The following is a 17,917-nucleotide window of genomic DNA, read 5'->3' on the forward strand; positions in this document are numbered from 1 at the left end:
TCTAGCATGCACTGTTCTCTGGATTCAGTCCCTAGAACCACAAAAGAGAGAAAATAATGGAAATATACTGGTAGATTAATTTTAGTAATTGTTTTCATTTAACCCATTACATTTAAGTAACGTCACGGAATATACAAAACCTTAGTGATAGAGAGTATACATCTTAGAAAATTATACATCTAGAGTTCATCTGGTTTTAGAGTAGCTATATCTTAAGTGTTCAGCAGTTGCAGGTAGCTAATGGATACTGTTTTAGACAGTGCAGCTGTAGAACAGTAATTTTGGTTTGAACTGTTTTTTTTTTTCTTTCTTTTTGTTTTTGTGTTTTTGCCAGTTATGGGGCTTGAACTCAAGGCCTAGGAACTGTCGCTGAGCTTCTTTTACTCAAGGCTAGCACTCTACCACTTGAGCTACAGTGCCACTTTTGGATTTTTCTGTTTATGTGGTACTGAGGAATTGAACCTAGGGCTTCATGTGTACTAGGCAAGCACTCTACCACTAAGCCATATTCCTAGCCCCTGAAATGTTGATAAATGCTGATAAAGGCTTTTTACCTCATATAAGATGATGTGGAAGGAAATAAAACATACATATAGGTACTATTGAGAAGGACATTAAAGTACAGTGACTCATTGACATTTGGAATTAATGTTAGATTTCCCTTATATCCCCAAATTTGAATTCATGATTTTCTAGTATGAAAACCCAAAGTACAGCACGAATATTTGAATTGCTTGTTTTCACATTGTAGCTAAGTTCATTTTTCTAAGTATTGAATTTTGTAGGAATAAAGATTCTTGCAGGTGGGCAAGGTGATGCATGCCTATGTAGTCCCAACTAATCGAGGAAATGGCTAGAGGTATGACAGAGGTAGAGCGCCAGCCTAGCAAGTGCAATGCTCTGAGTTCTAACTCTGCTTCTGCTTTTTTTTTTTTTAACGAATACTCAGAATACTGTAATGTATTCTGTGTATTTGGAGAAACCATCTCCATGAGTTTAAAATTTGCATCTAGCTTTCTTAGTCAGGAAGTACTGAACCAATAAAATTGACTATTGCTTACATTATATCACTTGAATACATCTACTACTTTACCTTAAAATGTCCTTACTTCAGAATTATTTGTGTATGTTTGCTACTTTTTCTTTCTTTCTTTTTTTTTTTTTTTTTTTTTTGGCCAGTCCTGGGACTTGTACTCAGGGCCTGAGCACTGTCCCTGGCTTCTTTTTGCTCAAGGCTAACACTCTACCACTTGAGCCATAACACCACTTCTGTCCTTTTCTGTTTATGTGGTACTGAGGAATCGAACCCTGGGCTTTATGCATGCTAGGCAAGCACTCTACTGCTTAGCCACATTCCCAGCCCGTTTGCTACTTTCGCTAGAATTGTAAAAAACCAATTTGTGTCTTGTCTTGACCCATAGATGTTTATGTCCTGTTTTGCTAATGAGGCTTTAGTAGATGTAGAGAAAGGACTTGTAACTTGACTGTGTTTGAAAGATCTATAAATATAGCACATCTCTTCTTTTATTACTAATTTGAAGTTTATTCACTATATTTAATGTAATTTCCTAATAAGGGAATGCAACTGATCAATATAGAATTTTCTACTGAGAGAGAAGATTGAAATATTTGGGTATGCGATTGATCTTTTGGATCACTACTTAGACTTGAATGTGCATTAAATTACCCAGAGATCTTCTATTTTTGCCAGTTCAGGGGCTTGAATTGGGGTCTGGCCTCTGTGCCAGAGCTTCTTTTGCCCAAGGCTAATGCTATACCACTTGAACCACAGTGCCAAGTCTGGCTTTTTCTGAGTAGTTTATTGAAGATGAGAGTCTCATGCACTTTATTTCCTGGGCTGACTTCAAATCTTGATCCTCAGATCAGCCTCCTGAGTTAGGATTACAAGAATGATTCATAAGAACCCAGGAGGAATCCTATTAACATGCAGCTTCTATTTCAGTAGTTCTCAATGGAGTCTGGTATCTTGCTTTTCTGAGAAGCTTTCAGGCTATGCTTATGATTATTCTTTCTTTTTTTTTTGCCAGTCCTGGGGTTTGGACTCAGGGCCTGAGCACTGTCCCTGGCTTCTTTTTTTTTTTTTTTTTGTTCAAGGCTACAGCGCCACTTCTGGCCATTTTCTGTATATGTGGTGCTGGGGAATTGAACCCAGGGCCTCATGTATACGAGGCAAGCACTCTTGCCACTAGGCCATATCCCCAGCCCCATGATTATTCTTTCTTTAGTAAAGATACAAAAGCTTACTTTGCAGAGGAGGAAATAGAACCCAGGAGAATGTTACTGACATGTCCAGATTTTCAAGAGTTATTAGTGATGATTGACTATATATCATTGAGTCTTTTGGTTTGAAACTTGTTCTTTTTCTAATGTGTTGGTATTTCCATATTTATAGTTATTGTTTGCTTTACTTTCAAAGCTAAAATTTTTACTCAGTAAAGATGGTACATTTACATATTATATTTTAAATATTGTTAGTTTTAAATATTTTTGGGAGTTCTAAGAATCATTAAAAGAAACCTGGGGTATCTTGGTTTATAGTAAAATTTTCAGAAATTTGTTCTCAAGAATTCTGTTGATTTTCCTTTGTTAAAGAGCTGTCACTTAGAAATATAGAGAAAGTTTGAGTGGGTAATATACTGATGTAGTGATCATTAAAGACTGCTACCAATATAATGAAAATTACTTAGCCTTCAAATAGCCTATTCTTCTGCCACAAAAGCTTCCTGCAGACCATAAAAAAATTAAAAGCAAATTGAAATGCATATGGCTATATCTGAAAAAGGGAAAACAGCTGCAAGGATAAATACTTTTATATCAAGGATATTGGATTATATTTATTATAAGGGGGAAATGCTTGCTTATTTATTTAGAGTGTTTCCCCCTTCTCTGGAGAGCTCAGAAAAACCACTTAACGTTGGGTGATTAATCACTAAAGCAAATATTTTTAAGCATCAGGAGACATTACTTTACTTGGATTAAAATCTTGAGTTTGGGGGGTAGCATGAAGATCAGACATCGTCATCTGAAAAGTTCATTATTTCCATGTTAGCACATAAAAAGTGTCTTAAGGATTAAGTATTTCAATAGAAACAGATGTATTTGATGGTTCTTTTAGAGAGAACCTTTTTGATATCTTAGCTAAAAATGACTGCACTAGGACCATTGACTTACCTGGCAATAGAAATTTGCTAAATGAAGTCATTTTCCTGCGGGCATCACTGTAGTACCTTGCATTCTGTCTCTTAATGTGTGTGACAGATATGTACAGACCATTTGACAGTATGAACCTCAGTAGCTATAATTCAAAGAGATCTCATATAGTGGCTGCAGAGGAGGTCGCTTTTAAGTTATGCTTAGTCCTCATTTTACCAGATTTCTGAATGGTTTGAAGTTTTAAGAGTACTTTCGTTCAAATTCACTTTTTTTTATATGTATTTGTGTGTCACTTAAAAAAATTCATCTCATAAAACCCACAGTTTACCACAATAGAACCTAGTACTCAAGTTTTTTACCTTTCCCATTCTATTATCAAAATCTTAACTTTATTTTATATTCCTCTGGTCTTTTTGCTTTTCCTCATATTAAAAAAAAATACTCCTTTGGAAAGAATACTTGTTCTAATTTGGTATTCTTCATGATGTGCCTCCAGCTTTAATTTGATTAGTTTGATTAGTATCCTTTTGTCTTGGGTTGGAAGGACTTAAAAAGAAGAATATATTAGATATGTTTGACATAGCAGCTTGAAAAAGCATCTTGTGGAAATAAACCCTTGGGAAACACTTAGATGGGAACGTTTTGGAATCTGAAATGGAATTTACTGGAAAGTTAGTGGTGCTACTGTTTTCCTAGGCACTCTACTTGTGACAGTTAAGTGTAGATTGAGCCCAGGGCTCAGCACATAAGAGACTTAAGGAAGAAATCATTTCTTCAATTTTTCCTCTGCAGTGGTGGTGACCGCGGTGGCTTCAAAAATTTTGGTGGTAAGTGCTGAGTATCCCAAAATGTTTCAGTGGAAATGCTATATAAATCTAAAAGCCACCAATATCCCTCAGATGCAGTGTATATGTCCTTTCTTACTCTATTGAGGCTGGTGTGGTGTGTGGTTTTTTTTAATAAAATAAAAGTATATATAGTCTACACACATATCAAAGTAAATATTAAAAAACCAAAGTTGATCTCAAATAGTCCAATGGGTTTCTACACAGTGTATATGCATGAAAGAATCTGGTGACCAATGAATAAGAACTTCACTGAGATTTGACAATGTTTTTTCTTTTATAAGGTAGCTGACGTGGTGTTTTAAAATTATTAGGGTTTTCCAATCAGCTTTTACAATCAGAGCTTAAGAAAAATGATAATAGCAATAATGATAAAGTGGTGGTGCCATCTTAAACAAGTTTAAGGAAATGTTGACGTTCATCTTAATTTCTTAAGCCTTTAGTAAAAAAGATTAGTCTGTAAATTTGTGATGATTGATGTTCAAGGATTTTGGAAGTATTGACTTTTTATACCTTGGTTATTACAGTATTGCTTTTTAAATACTTCATATGGTAATGTCTTAAAATAGCCTTTTCTTTTTCCTTAGGTCACAGGGATTATGGACCCAGACCAGATGCTGGTAAGGTTCATGATGGTTTGTAATTTTGCAGTTAAGAAGATGTTCATTTTCTGTTTATTGAAGGGGAGTGTGTGCGTGAGTAAGGATTAGTAGTGGAGAGATTTAATTTAATAGTACTACCCGAAGTGAGGAGTTTCATTTCTAAAGAAATGCCAGGAGAAAAAAATTCAAGGAGAATTTATGGGAAAATTTGCTAGGGAATTATGCTGTCCCATATTCTATTTTTCTTTTCTTTCTTTCTTTTGTTTTTCTTTTTTTCTCCAGTCCTGAGCCTTGAACTCAGGGCCTGAGCATTGTCCTCTGGCCATTTTCTATTTATGTTGTGCTGAGGAATAAAACCTAGGGCTTCATGTATACGAGGCAAGCACTCTTGCCAGTAGGCCATATTCCCAGCCCTCCATTTTTCTTAATTTTGGCTACTAACAAGCATTAGTTATTATTTCAATCAGATTTAATGAAATAATTGATAACCCTGGTAAATTAGAGGTAGAAAGCCATATTTCAGAAATATCCATATTATATAGTCATATATATTATGTGGTGGTGCCTATATTATATGGTGGTGCACAGCTATGATGTGGCTATGATGACAGGAGACACCAGAGCTCAGGAGGATAAGATTTGAGGCCAGCCTTTACAAAAAATTAGCAAGGCTCCTATTTTTACCAACAAGCCAGGCATTGTTATTTATACCTGTATCCGAGCCACATGAGGCATATATGTAGGAGTTTCTTGGTCTGAATCCAGGGCAGAAATGTGAGATCTTAAGCAAAAAATATAAACCAGTAGGTATGGCTCAAGTTGTGGAGCACCTGAAGCATGAAGCCCTGAGTTGAGAACCCATTACTGCAAACAAAACAAAAACTTCTGTAATGGATTGATATCTGTTTGGAGTGCCTCAGAAATTTGAGTTCAAACATGGAAGAATTGTTTTACTCTGGGAATAAGTCACTAATTTTATGTGGCTTTTTATTTTTAAATGAAATTTAAGGCTATAGATTTAGTCATGGAGCTTTTTGAACATAGTTATGATTTAGAGGTTAAAAAATCTATTTGAGCCAAAAATTTTAATATATATTGAAATCAGAACTTTTGTTTTTATTAAGATGCCAAAGTATTCTATATGGATGGCAATTTCTGAATTATCCCTTGATGGACTGAATTTTTATACATCTTTCTTACTTTGTTGTACTAATCCAAAAGTGTGCGTGTAAGGTAAGGTGTGTGTACCAGGTGCTCCTACCCTATCATATGTACAAGGCTTATTGCAATGAATGAGAAACCAGCATTCTGCTTGGCTTGCTTGGAAATCCACAGTGTTGGATTTGGGGGGAATTTTGTACTTGAGAGCCTCTTACAAAAACTGACTGGTCATAAAAAATTCTCCAGAAAAAGGAATCCTAATTTAAATTAACTCTCTCTTCATGAGTTTTAGTCTGTTCCTGAATCTGAAGAGTGAGATTTTTTTAATATATCCCTTAATTATTCTGTATGTATGTCACAGAGTGTGGACTTGATGCACTTTACCAAGAAGTGATTTACTTTCAACTAATGTGAACACTTCGCATGCTTATATAAGATTCTTCCTATGTTCAATGTTCTTTCGTTTTGTTCTTAGAGATGGTTGACTACTAGACAATAAGTTATTGTTCTAGATTACTGAATAGGTTGTAGTAGAACCAAGGAATATATCAAATTAACCATAATATTTTCTCCTTTAGATTCAGAATCTGACAATTCAGATAATAACACAATCTTTGTGCAAGGACTTGGTGAGGGCGTGTCTACAGATCAAGTAGGAGAATTCTTTAAGCAAATAGGAATTATCAAGGTGAGTAGAAAGTGGTATATGTTGAAAATTTCCTAATTCTTAAGATACTCTAATTATATGAATTACAAAACTGGCCTATGTAGAGTATTCACTAAGGATTATCTTAAAGTCCTCAGATGTATATGCTCATCATGTGCATATATCTTTGCTAAATAGAGGCAGATTTATTCCTTGCTTGTGTTTTAGCTTCAATCCCAGGGTTCTACAAATAGTCTCTGATATACTCCAGAAATTGTGAGAACAAGAGGAGATCATGAAAATAAACATTTTATAGATTCTGAAATGCTCATATATGCAAGCTCAAGTTATTAACATTTTCTGGCATTTAATGTGTATTGCATATTAGTGCAATGTCTAATGTATTATTTTGTGATTGTTTATTCTTCACTTGAGGGTACATACTTTGTTTCTATGAATTTTTAATCCTTTAACTCGAAAGCCTGCAGTGTTTTAAAGTAGTGTCAAAGGAATTGGTCTATTTCTATTTATACATGAAATGTATATCAAATTTTTGGGCTGGGATGTATTTCAGTGGCAGAGTACTTGCCTAGCAAATGCAAAGTTCTGGGTTCGATTCCTAGTACCAAGAAAAAAAAGACAAAAAATAGTTTTTAAAAAAAAATCAACTTTTTTCCCCCCTCTTACTCTTTCCTTTGCTTTTTCTTCTCACAGCTAGTGCTCTTATCACTTGAACCATACTTGTACTGTTTTTCACTGGCTAATTGGAATTTTGTATGCTTAGGATTATAGGCATGATCTAGTGACACCAAAATTGGCTTTGTAGATTGGAGACTAAACCTATGGCCTCACATAGGCTAAGCAAGTGCTTAGGTACATCTCCAGTCAGTCTAATAACATTTTTATAGCTTGGATTTTAGTTAATGTAGCATGTCCAAACCTATAGGTAATTATTTTCTCCCCAGAAACTTAATTTTTTTTTTTGGCCAGTCCTGGGGCTTGGACTCAAGGCCTGAGCACTGTCCCTGGCTTCTTTTTGCTCAAGGCTAGCACTCTGCCACTTGAGCCATAGCGCCACTTCTGGCCATTTTCTGTATATGTGGTGCTGGGGAATTGAACCCAGGGCCTCATGTATACGAGGCAAGCACTCTTGCCACTAGGCCATATCCCTAGCCCCAGAAACTTAATTTTTTAAAACTTACCTTTAAATAGTCGTACAAAGGGGTTTCAACTCATCAGTTTATAAGATCAGTGTTTCTTGGTCACTGTCACCCCTACCATTATTCTCCTCTATCCTTTTCCAACCCACTCATAACTTCAAGTTAATGTAGTTCCATTTTCATAAATGTACATCAAGTAGTATGGCTATTAGTCCACCTTTTCTCTCTTCATTTGTCTGTCCCCCAACCCCTGACAAAACATGTTTCAGCTCCCTGATACTCATTTTTGATAACTTTTTTTTAAGAAAGGGAAGAGAAAGTGACATTACTGTAAAGTGAATGTATAAGAAAAAAATATAAAACCAGTTTATTATGCTGTAAAAATTTCAATTTTGAGTTCATTATACATGCATTTCCCTTTCTGTACCTACTCATAAACTACAGTATCAGTGTCATCAACTCCCCTATCTTCTCATGACTTTGCATCCTGAGAATGAAAACCTAAAGGAGGACAGTTAATGCAGCAAAATAGTACATAAAATGAAATCCTTATGGAAGTTATTAGCTCAGTGATAAAAGCCAAAGATCTTTTTCCATATCATCTGGGTCAGGCACCATAATGAAGTGCTTGGGGTATCATAATATTGTAGTGTGGATGTGTAAATGCCTTAAAAATAATCTTTATATGACAATGGCACATGGCTTTTCTTTTTTTTTTTGTACTCTGACTGGGAATCGAAACATGGAGTACTAATACCAATTTGTTTTTTCTTTAGACAAATAAGAAGACTGGAAAACCAATGATAAATCTTTACACAGACAAAGACACAGGAAAGCCAAAAGGAGAAGCAACAGTATCATTTGATGACCCCCCTTCAGCTAAGGCAGCCATTGACTGGTTTGATGGTACGTCTCATTCATATAGTATTGGAAAAGTATTCTGTAAGATAGTGGTTCAGTTTATGCTTACTTTATCAGATACTTAAAATATAGGCTAGAGTTTTTGTGTACCTTTAGTAATGCGATAGATGCTATCTTTTTTGTCTAGAATATTTCTTATATCCCACCTTGCACATGAGGCCTAACACTGATAGAGATATACAGAGTTGATTTGGTTGACTATGAGAGTAGTTCTAAGAATTTTCAATTTTCTTTTGAGACAGGTATAGTTACTGTGTAACTCAAGGCTGTCTGGAACTCTTTAGACCTTCTGCTTCAGCTTCCTGAGTGTTGGGATTATAGACTTGCGTGTGTGCGTGTCATATCCAGTTATATTCCTGTTTTTTTATTTAACATTTCTAATTCTCCTTGTTATTACACATTCATTTTTGTACACTTTTAGTGTACAAAATAATAACTAACAGGTACTGCATGTTAGCCAAGGTTTATGAGCTAGACACAGTTATAAGAGGTATAGATAGATGTATTAACTCTGTCCTCATAGTAATCTTGTGAGACATTTTATAAATGAGCAGAGGCATAGAGAAGCCAAATCAGTTTCTTTTTTTGTTTTTGCCAGTCCTGGGCCTTGGACTCAGGGCCTGAGCACTGCCCCTGGCTTCTTCCTGCTCAAGGCTAGCACTCTGCCACCTGAGCCACAGCGCCCCTTCTGGCCGCTTTCCATATATATGGTGCTGGGGAATCGAACCGAGAGCTTCATGTGTAGGAGGCAAGCACTCTTGCCACTAAGCCATATCCCCAGTCCCCCAAGTCAGTTTCTTTGTGATTGCTAGGCAAGTGCTCTACACTGAGCTACACTTCCTGCCTGAGGCTATGTAGTTTCTAAGATCACAGAGTGAATGAATGACAAAGTCAAGACTTAAAATTAGGCAGGTAGGCTTCACTGTCTCAAAAATCCTTAACCATGCTGGAATGACAGATATGTAAGGCCCTTTCCACTTAATTAACAAGATTATTATGCCATTGTCACACTTGAGGGTAGAAAGCAGAGCTTCCTCTACTAGCTTATAATCTCTGAGGCTTTTTATAGCAGAAGGATAGGATGGTGGTCTTCGCAGTGATACTTCCCATTGCAGGGAAAAGGGATACATAAATATGGTATTCGGTAATAAACACTAAAATAGGAACTGTTGTCTGGTTGAGAGAATTTTTGTAAAATACTGGACTTCAGAAGCCCTGGGTTTTGTAGAACAGAATGGAATAAAAGCCTAAGCCCAGCATTATTTACTTAGCCCCTGAATCGATAGAGCCTAATTGAGGCTCCTGGGCACAGGAAGATAAAAAATTAAGCAACTTTATCTGAGAAAAGCCGTGACTCCCTTAAAGCAAAGAACATAGTCATGAACTCATTACCAAATACCACTTTGCCTGGAGTTTTTACCACATGTGGTGTTCCTGCCCTTAGCATAGCATGGCACCTTATCTTTTGAGTAGGGACCATGGTTTTTTTTTTGTTTGTTTTTTGCCAGTCCTGGGCTTGAAGTCAGGGCCTGAGCACTGTCCCTGGCTTCTTTTTGTTCAAGGCTAGCACTCTGCCACTTGAGCCACAGCGCCACTTCTGGCCATTTTCTATATATGTGGTGCTGAGGAATCGAACCTAGGGCTTCATGTATATAAGGCAAGCACTCTTGCCACTAGGCCATATTCCCAGCCCCCATGTTTTGTTTTTAACCAACTTACTTCTTGAAATTATAGCCTGTTTTCAGTGTCAGGGCTGTGATATATATTGTCCTAGCGGTATGATTGTGTGATTTTTAAATGACCTTAAATTGTTTTCCCACTACCTGGATGATGAATATTTAACTTTCTCGATTAAAAAAAAAAGATGCTGGTGTCTTCAAAACATAATCGTTATTTTTGTGTGTATGCCATTCCTGGGGCTTGAACTTGGGGCATGGGTTGCTGTCCTTGAGCATTTTTGCTCAAAACTGTCGCTCTACCACTTGAGCAATAGTTGTACTTCTGGCTATTTTGGTGATTAATTGGAGATAGTCTTTGACCTGGTCTGGCTTTGAACCGTGATCCTCAGGTCTCAGTCTCCTGAGTAGCTAGGATTACAGGTGTGAACCACCAGCTCCTTTACTTCAGAGATAAAATTATGAGTCTCTGTCTGTCCTCAACTATGTATTGATTTTTTATTTTTAATTATCCCTTATTACAAGTTATAGAATCCCTATGTCAAAGTATTTGTTATATATGACCTGGGATTGTGGGAGCTTGCGAGCTTCAGTGATTAGACCATTAGTCAGGAACAGGTACCTGGATTTACCATCATTATATAGATTCTTAGGTACCTTTGCTTATACTCTATTATTTGTTTAATATAAGATTAATTCCCTAAGATTCTAGGACAGTAGGATATATGTATAGGTGCTTATCTTTTAAGTAATTATATATATATGCATATTACATTTTTAAAGATAATACACATGACAAAAAAATTTAAATGGTACTAAAGGTATCTGATAAAAGATTAATTTCTTTTTCACTTTACAACACCTTTCCCTACCCTGTGATCTTTTTTCCTGTTGTAAAAGATAAGCTGTGCTTATACAAACATGAGTGAGTACATAGGTATATGTGCATGCACATGGACACATGCTCATTCCCTTTTGAAAGCAAATGAAACAAAAAGCATACCTTACTGTTCTATACTTGACACTAAGTGTATAGTGATCAAATATCGGGTTTTTGTTTTTTTTTAATCTTAGTAAGAAATGACTGTCCTAGTAACTGGTGGTTTGTCATGCGTTAGCACTATTACTCTGACTGCTTCAACACTAGTGTGTTTGAATTTGAGGATATGTCAGTTCTTAAAACTAAAAATTTTCAAGAGTCAGTTGTTGGGAGTTAGAGAGTAGTATAGAAATTTATTCAAAGATACTCTTTTTTCTTAGGAAAAGAATTCCATGGCAACGTCATTAAAGTGTCATTTGCCACCAGAAGACCTGAATTTATGAGAGGTGGTGGAAGCGGAGGTGGACGGCGAGGTAATATACTTCTATTACTTGCATCAGTTCTTAGTACCAAAAAAAAAGAAAGAAAATGGCTGTTCACAGGCTCTGTACATGGGTTTGAACTTGAGTTCATATTCCATTCCCCTTGAATCTTAAAATGAAAATAGTCTCAACTAGAGTATCATACCTAAAAAAGTAGTAGGAAAAAGTTATAGAAAGGAAAGCAATATAGCAGCTTGTTTGCCTGGAAATCAGGAGTAATTATTTAATTGATAGCTAGGTAGGTAGTTTTTCTGATTTAATTTTTTTTTTTTTTTGCCAGTTTTGGGCTTGAACTCAGGGCTTAGGCACTTTCCCTAAGCTGCTTTTGCTCAAGGGTGGTAGCACTATACCACTTGAGCTACAGCACCACTTCCAGCCTTTTCTGTATATGTGGTACTGAGGAATGGAACCCAGGGCTTCATACATGTTAGGCAAGCACTCTACCACTAAGCCACGTTCCCAGCCCTTAAAAAATTTTTTTTTTTATAATAGTTCATTATATAGGCAAGGCTGGTCTCAGGAACTCATCATCCTCCTGCCTCAGCTGCCTGAGTGCTGAGATTATAAACATAAGCCACCATGTCTCAGGAACTCATCATCCTCCTGCCTCAGCTGCCTGAGTGCTGAGATTATAAACATAAGCCACCATGTCTCAGTTTTTATCTTACTAAATTTAAACCCCTTGCTAGAGCATCCTTATTTCTATTAGGTTAATTTCCTCACATTTGTAATTTGTCTTATTACTTATCCTTTATCACTGAGGTTCTCAAAACTTAGTAGGGTATTGTAGAAAGAAGAATTCAAAGTCCTCCTGTTAATTTTGAGAGGGTTATGGGGTGGTCATTGTGGGAAGATGTGGTAGTGGTGGCTGTGGTGTAGGTAGAAATGGAAGTAGAGCACTTTTATTTCAGCTCTTCCCCTAATGTTGTAATGTCTACTGCTTCTTCTCACCAGGCCGTGGGGGATATAGAGGTCGTGGAGGCTTTCAGGGAAGAGGTGGAGACCCTAAAAATGGAGATTGGGTTTGTCCTAATCCGTAAGTATCTCATTTATTTTGCGGAAATAGAACTTGGGGTTGGAGTTAGAGGGTTCATGAAAGGATTCTGGATCTAGTGAAACCAGGAGCATTTTTTTTTCCTTCTCAGGTCATGTGGAAATATGAATTTTGCTCGAAGAAATTCTTGCAATCAATGTAATGAGCCTAGACCAGAAGATTCTCGTCCCTCAGGAGGAGGTAGGTCAGCCACTTTAGTAGCAACAATATGGTGCTTATTTTACATTATTCTGCTTGCTTCATTGATTTGCATTTCTACCTTGCAGATTTCCGGGGGAGAGGCTACGGTGGAGAAAGGGGCTACAGAGGTCGTGGGGGAAGAGGTGGAGAACGAGGTGGCTACAGTGGAGACAGAAGTGGTGGCTATGGTGCAGATAGAAGTGGAGGTGGTTATGGTGGAGACAGAAGTGGGGGTGGCTATGGTGGGGACAGAGGAGGTGGCTACGGTGGAGACCGAGGAGGAGGCTATGGTGGAGACCGAGGAGGAGGCTATGGTGGAGACCGAGGCGGTGGCTATGGAGGAGACCGAGGAGGCTATGGTGGAGACCGAGGTGGCGGATATGGTGGAGACAGAGGAGGTTATGGAGGAGACCGAGGAGGCTACGGAGGAGACCGAAGTCGAGGGGGCTATGGAGGAGACCGGGGTGGTGGTGGTGGAGGAGGAGGCTATGGAGGAGACCGAAGTGGAGGCTATGGAGGAGACCGAGGTGGTGGCTATGGAGGAGACCGAGGTGGCTATGGAGGAGACCGAGGTGGCTACGGAGGCAAAATGGGAGGAAGGTGAGTATATGAATGTGTCTGTGAATCCTTTACCTTACTGCTCTTAGATTTTATAGTTTAAGCTGCTTTGTCATGTTTTATTTTTTACATACAACCTTTTATAACTTGAACTCCCTACTGGTAGATTTCAGGATGAAGAAAATCCATGTAGTTCATTTCTTACCAGTTTTTAAAGTTGGGTTTGGAAACTCATAAATCTTTATATTTATCTGAGAGCATTTTTTTCATAGCTAAGGATAATTGGGATTGAGAGAATTTATACCTAATGATATTTGGATATTTAATATCAGTCTGAGAGAAGATTTTGAAATCTTGTGAGCCATCCTGCAATTGTTTCTCTATAGTCTGATAGTACCTGTTCCAGGTGAAAACCACTGATGGGAAGGGGTAGGCTAAGCATATAAATTTTAAAGTTACAAAAAATTGTGCAAAAAATACATGGACAGCACCCAGCCCTGAGTTCAAGCTCCAGTACTGGCACCTCTGGCCCCCAAATCAAAGAACCCATAGGTAAAATACTACTGTACTTGCAATACCTAAGGATTCATATGCCAGAGGCTGTATATGGCAATGAAAACCAATGTATTTGGTTAAGAGTGTAGAGGTGAGAGACAGATTGGGTTCTACTTCCACCACTTTATAGCAATTGAACTTAGACAAGTAGTTTAGCTCTTTGGAGCACAAGTAGTTTCGTCTGTATAATGCAGCTAATTATGACTCCTTTGTAGAGTTGTATTAAACTATAACAGTAACTGACCCAGAGAATATATTTTATAATGTTTTCTATAATAATTTTATAATGTTAGCTATTAGCAGTTATTTGTAGCCTAATTAATGACACTTGTCACTATATGCCAGATACTTATATATATTTAATACTACACTTATTGATCCCTTGAGGTTAGAGATGCAGTTTCCATTTTAGAATTAGAGACATTCAGTAACTTTTAAGTGGCAGCGAGTCAGAATTCATACATGAAATGAATAGGGTTTGCTTAATATTGCTTATACTTAGTATTACTGTGCTTACTATGCTATTCTGTCTGGAGACTGCAACTGGCACAGCTTGATCTGAAATATAAGTATTTGGTAGTTCTAGTTGTTATTAGCAGAGCTTCTTCAAGGAATTTGTATTAAAGGTGATGAGTTAGATATTCATTCATTCATTCCAGTTCTGAGCTTGAACTCAGAGTCTAGATGCATGCTGTCCCCAAGTTTTATTGTTCACAGTTGATGCTCTACCACTTGAGCTACAGCTGCGCTGCACCTCTGGTTTTTAACTGATTTAAATCTCATGGACTTTTCTGCCCAGGCTGCCTTCAAATGGTGATTCTCTGATCTCAGCCTCCGAAGTATCTGGGATTGTAGGCTTGAGCTACTGTTGTCCAGCTTAGACATTTATAAATTCCTTCTAGGAATATAGAAATAAATAATGTATGCTGCCAGCCTTATAGGAATTGTCTAGCTGATAGTAGTCACCAGCACTCTGAAAAGAAGTGTCTGGTCTTTTTGTAGAAAATTTAGTTTCTTTTATTTTTAATTTCTAGGAATGACTACAGAAACGATCAGCGCAACCGACCATACTGATGACTGTTACTGAATTTGTCTCCGACATGATTCATAGTGAAATCGCCAGAGTTTGGCCTGCTGCTTTCCTCGTGGCCTCTTGAGTAGTGAAATTAAATGACATTTGGATTCTTACTGGGTCGGGGGGGGCTGGGACTGTTTTTCTTTTAGGAATGTCCGTTGAAATTTCCCTTTTTAGTTTCCAACCTTTTCCTTCCCAACCTTTGAAGCTAAGTGCGTTGTAAAATATTGCCAAAATGGAAAATGTTTTGTAATATTGCAATAAAAGCTGCTTGTTTTTTGTGGACTTTACTGTATCATTCCATCACAGTTTTTAGGCATAGTCTAACCCTGAAGAAAATTAGTTCTGTTTAAGTTAAAATGTTACTTTCAACAATATTTATGTAGTTCCTGTTGTCTTTAGTAGTTCCCCAAAATGGCTTAATGCGGATTTGTTGGTAATCTGGCCTCACCCTAGGTCTGCTACATCAGAACTGAAGCTGTGGGAAGCAGCAGTACACTGAGAATATTTATTTAGATCCAGCTCACCAGGTGATTTTTATTTATTTATTTTTGGCCAGTCCTGGGGCTTGGACTCAGGGCCTGAGCACTGTCCCTGGCTTCTTTTTGCTCAAGGCTAGCACTCTGCCACTTGAGCCACAGCGCCACTTCTGGCCATTTTCTGTATATGTGGTGCTGGGGAATTGAACCCAAGGCCTCATGTATACGAGGCAAGCACTCTTGCCACTAGGCCATATCCCCAGCCCATCACCAGGTGATTTTTGATAAAGTTAGTTTAGTACTGTTTTGCAGTTAAGAACCATTTAAGGGCAACGTTCTAGATGTTGGGCATATGAAATTCTAAGGGGAAGAGTAAAATTCTATAAGCCAGGGTTAAGCTACCAATATACATGTTATACATGTTATTTGCTATTCATTGGAGAGGTAGCTCTCCTTTCCTATTGATGACACTGGATCACATGATGGATACATTGCTGCTTAAGTAAATAGCAGGTTGATAAGCCTAAGTACAAGGTCTTAGAGCCTTGGCTCAAGTGCTTGGAGGCTCTGGGTTCATGCTTCAGCATTTAGAAGGAAAATGAAATAGCCCAAGATTCCTTGGAGGCTGATTATAGGACACTTTAACCATAAGAGGAGGAAATCTGAATTAATAGAGAATAGGGAGCAGGTTCTGTACTTTGAGAGTTGTATATATTCCAGTGTGACTGAAGGGAAGAATTCAAAGGTGGAATGGAAGAGAGCAGACTGGAGAGAGAGCCCTTGAATTACATTTTTCACCTACCTTGAAATGACATTAGATTTTAAATAAGAGTGACATGATCTTATATGAGTGGCAACAACTGAAGTGATGCTGCTTTAGGAAAAGGCAGAACTGGAGACAGAATGGTAAGCTAGATGAGAGATTACTCTTGGCCTGAGCTGAGATGGTACTGAAGAGATAAGTAGATATGAAAATCGTGAGCAATTTGACAAGATTCAGTTGAATGTCATAATGGTGAAGAATAGTCAGGTTTCTGGCCTGGGGAGAAAACTGATGGAACAGTATTATGGGCAAGATGAGAATGAATTCCATTTGGGATATGTTGAGTTTAGGGCATTTGTGAAGTAGAAAGTTAGACTCAAATCACACTCCTATCTTTGCCTCATTGACTTGTGTATCTCATATGACAAATTCTTGATCTCTGTTGGAAATTTCTTAAGACTTGCTCTAAATTCCTTTATACTCCTTTGGGGCAAGTTCATTTAGGCTGTGTCTTTACGTACCATCCAATACTATGCCGACTACCAAATGTGTTTGCAGTTCTGATTTCTTCTTAAATTTTTTCTCTTCTAGTTACTTAAAGCTTTCTACTTGGTTGTAAAAATAGTTGCTTAAAACTTAAATATGTATTGAATAGGACTTCTGATCTTTCCTTGCAGATCTTTTTTCTTTGTCTTCCTAATCTCAGTAAATATCTTCAATATACACATAGGTTGGATACAATTAAAATTGAAGACTTACCCTTGATTTCTCTCTCATTCATCCTCAGCATTGTAAGCAAGGGTTTGAACCTCAATTCTCAGATCTTAGCTTCCTGAGTAGTTAGGCTTATAGCTGTGAGTCACTAGCACCTGGCTTTTTTTTTTTTTTTTAAAGAAGCTAATGATGCCAAATGTTCAAGCCAGGCCATGTCACAGGACTGAAAGCATTAACATCTTAGCAATATGGAAATTGTGAATTGTTAATTTTAGCATAGGATTTGGAGCTATTGACATTTTGTGTTGAACAATTATTTCACTCGCAATATTGCTTGGTGCATTGTGGGAGGCTTAGCAGCATCCTTGACCTTTTCTTACTGGATCCTAGCTAGTAGGTAGTAGGCCTTGTACACTGCACTAAAATTGTGATAGCCCAAGACACTAGGGGGCAGACTTGCTCCTTGTTGAATACCATTGTTTTAATAGAATTGAATTCAGTACCCAAACTAAAATGGGATAATCAGTAATCAAAATTGTATAAATGGAGAAAATTAATGTGGAAAAACTAAGATTTTTTAAAAAAAATTATTATAAAGGTGATAAACAGTAGGGTTCTTGTTACATAAGTTAGGTAAAAAGTATAATTCTTTTTGAACAATGTCACTCCTCTCCCAGTTTTTCCCTCCCATCCCCCCCCCGCCATGAGTTGTATGGTTCATTTTCCACAGTGTACAGTAAGCACCACTACTGTACTTGTCCACCCTTTGTCCCACCATTTCTGTGCCTCCCTTTATCCACCCAAAGACAGATAAATAAACTAACAAGATGAAAACAAAAATAGCCACAAAGAACAAAACAACTCTTGCTTCCATTTCCTGGAGTTCATTTTGGTAATTTTTTTTTTATCTGATCTGAGGCACACAGGTGTTGTGCCTTTGTCATTGTGTCTCTTTTTTTTTCCTTATTGTCAAAGTGATGTACAGAGAGGTT

At 37.4% G+C, this 17,917-nt stretch overlaps 1 protein-coding gene and 1 long non-coding RNA gene across 2 annotated transcripts in view; one reads left to right on the top strand and one right to left on the bottom strand.

Annotated features, from left to right (window-relative positions):
* Taf15 (TATA-box binding protein associated factor 15) overlaps positions 1-15,254 on the top strand; it is a 35,569-nt gene extending 20,315 nt beyond the window's left edge. Inside the window, exons 8-16 of the mRNA XM_048365288.1 lie at positions 3,967-4,001; positions 4,607-4,639; positions 6,361-6,470; positions 8,365-8,494; positions 11,446-11,538; positions 12,502-12,583; positions 12,693-12,781; positions 12,868-13,381; positions 14,929-15,254. Coding sequence (XP_048221245.1) covers positions 3,967-4,001; positions 4,607-4,639; positions 6,361-6,470; positions 8,365-8,494; positions 11,446-11,538; positions 12,502-12,583; positions 12,693-12,781; positions 12,868-13,381; positions 14,929-14,968 — 1,126 coding nt within the window. The 3' untranslated portion in view covers positions 14,969-15,254. The remainder of the gene's footprint in view (positions 1-3,966; positions 4,002-4,606; positions 4,640-6,360; positions 6,471-8,364; positions 8,495-11,445; positions 11,539-12,501; positions 12,584-12,692; positions 12,782-12,867; positions 13,382-14,928) is intronic.
* Positions 1,025-10,109, bottom strand: LOC125365297. The gene is made up of 2 exons (XR_007213686.1): positions 10,080-10,109; positions 1,025-1,249 (listed from the first exon to the last, which is right to left on the bottom strand). It is a non-coding gene; the product is annotated as an uncharacterized LOC125365297 (long non-coding RNA).
* Positions 15,255-17,917: the final 2,663 nt, after the last annotated feature.

The sequence above is a fragment of the Perognathus longimembris genome, chromosome 17 (genome assembly GCF_023159225.1).
Source record: "Perognathus longimembris pacificus isolate PPM17 chromosome 17, ASM2315922v1, whole genome shotgun sequence".
Classification (NCBI taxonomy): domain Eukaryota; kingdom Metazoa; phylum Chordata; class Mammalia; order Rodentia; family Heteromyidae; genus Perognathus; species Perognathus longimembris.